This window comes from Durio zibethinus, chromosome 20 (assembly GCF_047325235.1).
Source record: "Durio zibethinus cultivar Kanyao isolate XHJ-2024 chromosome 20, ASM4732523v1, whole genome shotgun sequence".
Classification (NCBI taxonomy): Eukaryota; Viridiplantae; Streptophyta; class Magnoliopsida; order Malvales; family Malvaceae; genus Durio; species Durio zibethinus.
In genome coordinates, this window is record NC_143181.1 from 9,806,236 (window position 1) to 9,815,360 (window position 9,125).

Below are 9,125 nucleotides of genomic sequence, written 5' to 3' on the forward strand. Positions count from 1 at the left end.
GATAATCCTTTTTTCCATGTGACTCAGACTCCACTTGATTACGTTCTAGGTCACAAAGAACTTACAATGGCAGAAAAACAATCTGGCTAAACCAACTGTAATGCCCATAACCAACACACCAACAGAGAAAAAGAAATAAAAAAAGATAATGCAACAGAAGCAATTTAGACAATGGCATTTGAAAAGGAGCACGTAGATAAAGATCTGGGAAGAATTTAATATTTTATATTCTTCATACAAACCAACAAATATGAACTTGTTTAGAGACCATCGCTTACAAGCTGTTTCTAAGGGCTATGCAGTATCAGCTGTCCTCTGTGCAGAAGAATAATAATGAGATTCAAGCTCCTTGAGGCTCGCTGCTGCCTCCTCTCCAATCCTGGCCAACATTCGATCTGTTTTTTCTGCTTGTTGGTTAAACTCAACAGTTCTTTGCTCAACATGGTCGTTAAGAGATGCAAATCCTGAAAAGATTGCCGTCTGCTTTAACTCAGACACCAACTTAAGCAAAGAATCAGCTGCCTGCACCTGCAGTTAGTGAATGGAAATGAAGAATGACAAGGGAAAAGACAATAATGAAGATGCATGAATCTGTGCCATGGACCTTATGAAAGCACTTTTATCATGGGATCTATATCATCTGACAAGTCAGGTACTGGACCTCTAAATGTATCACTCTATGTATGTATTTTGTGTTATAGATTAAATAAATATGACAAAGATGTTGATAGAGAATGAAGTGTTCTCACCATTCTGCCTGCACGCATCTCCATCATGAAAGCTTCCTGTGAATTTCGAACTGGTGGATCATTTACCTGCAATGAGGTGCTGGCATGTGAATTGTTAAATTAAACATAAAATCTATGGACATCAGAGTGACTCATCAAACAATCTCATAAGGTTCCAAACCTAAAGAATAACTCCTCATGAGAAGCCTATTTCTTTCTCAAAAATTTCTTAATGCAACCCACTGATATACAACAAGGTTATAGAATCAGCCTAAGTCAGTTTAATACAAAGTTAGGGCTTAAAGAAAATAGCAGTTTAGGTTTTTATTGCAAAGAAATGTCTAGGAGAATACACGTCTAAAATTTCAAACCATAAAACCAAGCATGATCAGCAAACAAGAAATTAAGAAAAGAGTCAATCACAACATTACAATTTGAAAGACAATTATCAAATGACTTAAATTACCAAAAAAAAAAACAACGGCAATACAGATTAGAAAGAGTTGTATAAAAGACATAGAGTAGGACACTCAAAACCATTATATGCAGCAATGAGCAGGCCCTATAAATGTTGTTCAAAAATGAAAAATACCATAAAAATGAATCAAAACTTGGAATGGACAACAGAGAAAGCTGATTCTAGCAAACTAGGAATTTACCATCTTGATTTTTAGACTCAATTAAATCAAAACACTGACTCAATAGTTACCATAGACACCTCATGTTAGACAAGAGGATTTCTTTGTTGTTAAAGAAAGTCTTAGCCACCAAAGAGGATGTTGCTTCCTCAACTGAGCTACCAACAAGAAGCAAAGTAGTTCCTAGGTAAATGTAACATCTAACAAAACAGGGTTAAAAATGAAAATAACCATCTACCAAACCACCTTTAACAGATTATATTTCAGTTGAATTTTCAGTAAAGGGTCACAGCCTCACTGTCCAAATGATTAATCAAGCCAACGCCTCACCAAAATGATGAGCTTTTAAATGATTAGCAACACTGTTTGTCTTTCTAAACCTCACCGTCCATGACCAAATTAGCTGCATCAGTGACTTTAAAATAATATCGCCTTTCTAATCAATGTACTAAAATAAACACTTTCTAAGCTGGCAGATTTAATCCCTAGAATCATATGGAAGAGAAAAGGAAGAACTGGGACAGCTAAAAAATTATATTCTCATAGCAAGAAGTCATATGATTAACCAATCTAATACCATAAGAATTAAAAAAAAAAAAGGATTATAAAAAGTTTAAAACTCAATAGAACAGGCACAAGAAACTGCTTCATTCCAATGAAAAAATATATTCTAAAACCAAAACTAACGAGAAAATCTTTTATCTAAAGATGTTCTACAAGTAACATTTTCAACAAATTGAGGCTCAATGCTCAAGGTCACCTATTTTATATTTAGTTTGTAGATAGAAAAAATATAAATGCATTTTCTTTGAGCATTACATAAATTCGTTTCAAAATATGCAATACCATCTATATTCGACTATAACACATTGTACACACAAATAAAAAAAAAAAAAAGGATATCATTCCAACATAACGGAATCACGTAAATGAGTAAAAGATTTCCAACATTGTACAGGACAAATAAAGTGAAATCTGATCCTAAAGTTGAAGCGTTACCACTTCCCACCTCCAACTTCTAAATTCAAATTCAGAAACGAAATGAAAAACCCATTCAGGGAAGTTTAAGAATCTTGTCCTAAGACCCTTTAAAATTGAAGAAATTGTAGTAATCGCTTTCAAGTAAGAGAGAAAGAGATTTACGCGGGCAACATTAACAAGCTGGGTGAAATTGTCGACGATGCTGGCGATGTCGGTTTCCACTCTCTGCATCATAGTTTTTTGCTTCTGTGCCGCAGCCGCTGCAGCCGCCGCCGTTGGCCCAGTTCCGACTCCCGTTCCTTTGTTCATCGCTTGTAAAAGTTTCCGTCTTGCAATTTTAGAATGAAAATGAATAAAACCAAACACAGAAAACAAGATAGAGAGATTAAAGACGAAGTGTAATGGGTGCTAGGAAAAAATGGAGAAATTTTGGATTAAAGAAAATATGGGAGAAAACTGAGACTGATTATTTTCTCTACCTTTCGTTCAAAAAAGTGAGGAAAATTAAGGAAAATCTTTGGGGTGAAACTATAATTTCAACGAGAAGGACAGAGAGAGAAGACTAAGAAATATAGACCGTCGGCCAGCCACTTGTAGGGCTGTAGTCGGAGGAAATTTCAGAGTATGGAGATCTGACAAACTGAAAATGAAGGAGAAGACACAACTTTGCCCTTTATGGCTTAAGCTAAAAGAAAAAAGGGAGATTTAAAAATTAAACAAACAAAACGCAGACAAGGCCAGGCCTCGGGCCAAACCCAAACCCAACCACATAGAAATGCTTGGCAGATCTAATATTATCATTTCACGCTATTAGGATGCCTCGCGGTGTAGCCTCTTATTGCATTTAGAGCGGTTCAAAAGTCGATTTTAATAAAATTTATTGATTAAAGTGATTTAGTTTGATTAATTAATTGAAAATTGAATTAATTTTGATTACTTATTAACAATAATTTTTTAAAAAAATTTGATTTTTATTAATCTGATTCAAAAACTAAATTAATTGAATTAATCAAAATTTTAATCAAGATATAATAAAATTTATATATAAAACTAAAAATATATAAAATTGCTCATTTTATTTCAAGTTATTAAAGTTTTTAATTTAATAGTTTGGTATTTAAATATCTTTTATCAGATGATTTTATTTAATTTATTTTAAATATAAGAATTTAAGAATTTAAAATATAATTTAACTTAATATATTTTATTATTTAATTAATCGAAAAAATTAACTGCACTGACTGAATTAATTACAATTGATTAATTTTTGAAATTAAGAAATTTGATTCAATTTTAATTAAAATAAAAATTATAATTCAATTAATATGATTTTACATAATTCATTAATTTGATTTAAAATTAATTGAATTGATCAAATTAATACTCATTAGAGTACCAATTTTTTATTGAAAGAAAAAGTTGAGTGAGCAGCTGCACTACACTTTTTTACCATAATACCTTTTCACTTTTTAGTTCTTAAACTTTTTTTAAGTTTGTTATTTTTATTTTGTATTATAATTAAATCAATTTATTTATTATTTTTTTATATTTTATATTTCATATGTTTAATATTATTTTATTAAATAAATAAAAAATAATAATTAATTGAATATTACTTGTTAAGTTTTAATTTGTATAAATATATTATTATCATTTTTAACAAACTTATTATTTGATATAAAAATAATTTTATTAATTTTTAATTATTTATTAACTTTATAAATGACGAAGAATCTAAAATTTTCATTATACAAAACTTTTAATCTAATGTATTTAATTGTCGTTTTTTTTTTTCTCACTATAATTCATTTCACCAACATCATTATTTTTTCATCTAGACATAAGTCTCATAACTAATTTTAATCTTATCATTATAATATCAAATCTCACAACTACAATAACTAATTTCATTTAACGTTGTTTTCAATCTCGCCACCATCTAAATGGATTTCTTATTTGGATGGACAGTGAGATTAGTTCCGATAAAATTGAAAACAGTGATGAAAATGAGATTAATTACTATAGCTATAAGATTAAAATCAATAGTATGATATTTATTTTGGTGCAAAAAGTAACAGTGATAATGAGATGAATTATAATGAGAATAAAAAATAATCATTAAAAACATTGATTAAAAATTATATATAATAAAAAATTCAAATTATTTAATATTTATAGAATTAATAAATAATTAAAATTTTATTATATTATTTTTATGTTAAATAATAAATAATAAATAATTTAATTTTTTTCAAAAAATAAATTATTTAAAATCCTTCAAGTAAAAAACTAAAGTAAAATAAAATGAAAAAAAATGTTGAAAAATATAAGATAAAATAGAGTTAAAAGTGAAAAAACACCTCAACTGAGTTTTACAATTTTTCATTAGACTCATGAGAATCTAGTTACTGACTGAAGTGTAACACAATCACACACCATAAATTTATAATACAAATACAAAAATAACGTGTTTACCCTTTTTATTCATACTTCATCGTGAGAGTGTTCAAATCTAAATTAGGCCCAAATTAACTTATCATTTGTTATAAGTATTCGTACTTCACCATGGGAGTGTTCAAATCTAAATCAGGCCCAAATCAACTTATTATTTGTTATAAGTATTACATATCCCATCATCTAAACCATTTGGACCTAAGATAAAATAAATTAGTAATATATGTGACTAGATCTTTTGAAATATATATACCATAAAGTAAGTATAGTGATAAATTATCTAAAAGTTGAAGTTGTTACTTAATTTTTATATCAAATTTAACTTTAGATAGGTGATTAATGAGTTTACATTATTCAGTAAAGATGCAAATTGAAAAAAGATTAAATTAAGTCAAATTATGTCATTAATATTTGTATTTACATGAAATTTAAACTTTTTTCTCATATTATTTGAATTTTGTAATATTAGTAAAATCTTAACTATGTCAATTAATTTACATTAAATTAGTTGACCTAATTTTTGACTTTATGACGTGAAGTTTATTTTATTGATTTGACAAGTTAATTGGATGAAATGGATAAAATTTAATGACATGACATATATTATGCCATGTATGTTATGTTGAATCTTTTCAACATGTGGCAACAAATTTTTTTTGTTGTCACTCTTGCCTAAAAAAATGCTAGATGGTATTTTTTTTAATCAATAATACTTAAAAAATTTAAAAATTTAAAAAATAAATTTTATAATAACAAAACCAAAAAAACCAAAAATTGTTTGCTTTTCTTGATTTCCCTCAACATTAATCATTTGAAAACTGAAATCAAAATTTAGCTTGATTATAAGAATTTTGATTTCTAAATCAAAACCAAAACTAAAAATCTGATTTCTAATTAAAAGAAATCAAAATCTAATTTCAAACTTGGCTATTAAAAGCTTAGCTTCTTATGTGATTTCCTCAATTTCAACAGCCTTGAAATCTCGATTTCTTCTAATCTTCAAACATTATTTGTAGGTAATCATGAGTTGCTTAGGTTTTGAATCGAAGGAAAATATCTAAAATTGAAAAGGTCAAAAGCTATAATATTAAGATTTTGGAGATCAAAATCTAGAAAATGAGATAAAATGATGGAAATCAAAAGAATTGAAGAATTTTGGTAAGTTCAATTTTTAGTTTTTATGTTGAGGTATATATTCAATTATTAAACTTTATATTTAGGGATTTCAAATACAAAACTAACTGTGCCAAAAATGACTGGATTTATATGTTGAATTAGTCTAACTTTAATTTCAATTGTTTAACATGTAAAGAAAATAAAATGTTCACTTATGATTATGAAGGTAACCTAGTATATTGTTATTGCACAAAGAAAGATCTTCTAGCTCAAAAAATGATGAGAATCTTGGAGGGAGAATTTTTTGGCTACAGTAGCCTAGTAATGAATGCATGAATTTGGTATATTAAACTTGGTTATGAATTCCGTATATTGAAGTTGATTATTAACTTGATTGGTTCTTGATTATGAATTCGGTACGTTGAATTGGTTTTGATACTATGCTTAGTGCTAAAAATAAAGGTACTTATTATTTGATGGGTGCATGCTAAATGTTATCAATTTTTTTCTTTAGTGTGATAGAACAATTGAGTATGAAAATTTTAAATGAAGCGACATATAATTTAAGGATGCAAATAAAAGTTTAACAAGAGAGAATTCAATTTTGAATGAGGAAAATATAACATCAAGAAGAATGAATGTTGAGTAAAAAAGTGAAAATAAATGTCAAAGAAAAATTATTTATAGAATCAAGACTAATGACTTATTTGATGAAATAATTATATTAAAAGCTAAGAATAGGATAATGCAAGAAATTCTACAAATTGGTTTTGATGTTTACTTTGTTAAGTTTATTGTATTTTGTATTTTAAGTGATTAATGATGAATAATGGGAGGTGATTTGTTGGCTCTGTCATGAGTAATTATATAAGACTAATATTATTGTTAATGGTATCCCAACATTTTCTTGGCTCAAAGTAAATATCTATATAGCAAATATTTTGATTATTAATTTATATTTTTTCTTGTTTTTTTCTGCTAAGATTTGAGTGATAGTTAAGTATTATGATTTGAAATTGAATCATACCATTCTAAACTACCTGCCATTAGTAAAATTAAAAAATGAAAAATGAAAAACGAAAATAGTGTTATAACCTATATATTTACATTTCAAAGCATAAAACACAATGTTTGACATATGAACTTTTTTTGCTGCATTTGAATCCGTAAAACAAAACGTTTCACTCATTTACTTGGCTTCATTAACAATTATAAAATATTAAATTGTTGTGATCTAAACTTGGTACTATACTTTTAGAACACCTACTAAAACAAAAACAATTTTTGGGCAAATAAAATTATCAACCAATACCTTTATGTATAATTTATGCTAAAAAATAAAAACAAAAAAGTTGGTCTTCAATTCAATTTAACAAAATCATGATGTTGAAGCCTGTTCTTTTTCTTTGATGAATGTTAGTGTAATGCTTTGTTATGTTGAGAGTGGTGTAAAGGCTCTATTAGCTACCTTTATTGTCTAAACTTTTTTTTTTATACCTATAAGCAAATAATTCATAGTATATGTGAAATTTAATATTCAACATTACAAGGGTTTATAGTAGTCAAGACATAGTTTTAGGATTATCATTGATTGATTTCTATTCATGTATAACCCAGACATCATGTATCCCCTTTCGATAATAAACTTATCAGGCCTGTTAGATTGTTGTAATGAAATGCAATATATTTACTAAAACCATAGTTTATAAATGAAAAGAAAAAAAGAAAGATAATTACATTGAATATTGATATTCCATTGTCAGGATCTTAGTATAAATAATCTTTCTTGATATGATCGTGATTTCCTTTCTTTTTTTATTTTTCCATTTTTGAACTCTCAAATTTGTTATAAATTAGCAATATATATATATATATATAATGGAATTGATAAAATTTAAAACTTTCACACAATATCAATAAAATATAAAATCCAAAAAAACAATTCTCCTTACCTTGCTATAGTTTCCTTTTATTGAATTCTTAATATTCTTCTAGACTAGCAACATGTAGTGGAATGAATAACATTCTAGAACTTTCACAAAATATTAATAAATTATAGAATATAAATGATAACTTTCTTTACCTTGCTATGATTTCCTATTTTTGAACTCTCAGTATTTGTAAAGTTTGTTCTTTACTTTTTTTGAGGTTTCGAACTTTCAATAATGTCTCATAACAAGTTAAAATAGTTAACATAATAGCAACACATATCATTATATATAATTATGAAGAATAAAGTGCCTTTTGTTTATAAAACAAAAAAATAATATTTTTTATAGACACTTAATTTTTTTTCAGGATAATTGAAATAGCCATTGATTTGGTTCCATTCAAGCATCCTAATTAAATTGGTTTTGTTTGTTCAAAGTCATCTTGTTTGGTTTAATTACATGAACAAAACTTGATGTCAATTATACAAGTTCAATTGCAATTGTGTTTGAATTCTGTGATAATTGGGCTTAAAAACCCAAAATTAATTCTATACCTTGGCCCAAAATTCATTTATGAAGCCCAAAATTTTAAGTCCAAATTTATTAAATTTTAATTATTTTTAAAAAATTAAAAAGAAAAAAAAAATTATAGCTTGGTGCCTTATATGACACTACCAAGGCTAAGGCCAAGTTACCTTAAAACCCTACATTGCAACTCTTTGACCTCTACCAGCCAACCCTAACCCCTACTTGCAATTTCCTCTTTCCCTATGAGAAAATCCTTTTTTCTTCTGTGATCACCCTCTTTTGGGCTATGATAGATAAGCCTCACCCCACAAGCCACCAAGCAAGAGCTAAAAAAGAAAAATAAAAAATTTAAAATCAATTGTAACTTGGGAAAATCAAGAACACAAGAGGTTAGACTTTGAAAACCATCATTATAGCTTAAAACCCAATTGTTAAGAAAGTTGTTGGTAGCACCTTGGTGTCCTACAGACCCAAAAAATATGAGATTTGGCTTTTATCTTGACTCTATAAATTAAGCTTTCACAACCCTAAAAAAAGAGGAGAAAAAAGCAAGAAGAAATTTTACCCAAAAAAGAAGCCTAAAAAAAAGCCTTATGTCAACAAAAAAAAAAACTTAAAAACAAAATCCACATCCCTTGGAATAAGTAACCAATGCCAAGAACAAACCACAAAAAAAAAAAATAGAAAACAAAAAAAAAAAAAAGCTTTTGGTTAAAACTTTAAGGGTTGATGTAGCTTTTTGAGAGAGC

The 9,125-nt window shown here is 27.5% G+C and overlaps 1 protein-coding gene across 1 annotated transcript; it reads right to left on the reverse strand.

The window, feature by feature from the left end:
- Positions 1-149: 149 nt before the first annotated feature.
- LOC111315767 (mediator of RNA polymerase II transcription subunit 22b-like) lies at positions 150-3,029 on the reverse strand. The gene is made up of 4 exons (XM_022917766.2): positions 2,827-3,029; positions 2,510-2,675; positions 750-815; positions 150-528 (listed from the first exon to the last, which is right to left on the reverse strand). The coding sequence occupies exons 2-4, from the start codon at positions 2,654-2,656 to the stop codon at positions 295-297; spliced, it is 447 nt and encodes a 148-aa protein (XP_022773501.1). The 5' UTR covers positions 2,657-2,675; positions 2,827-3,029; the 3' UTR covers positions 150-294.
- Between the last annotated feature and the right edge of the window lie 6,096 nt (positions 3,030-9,125).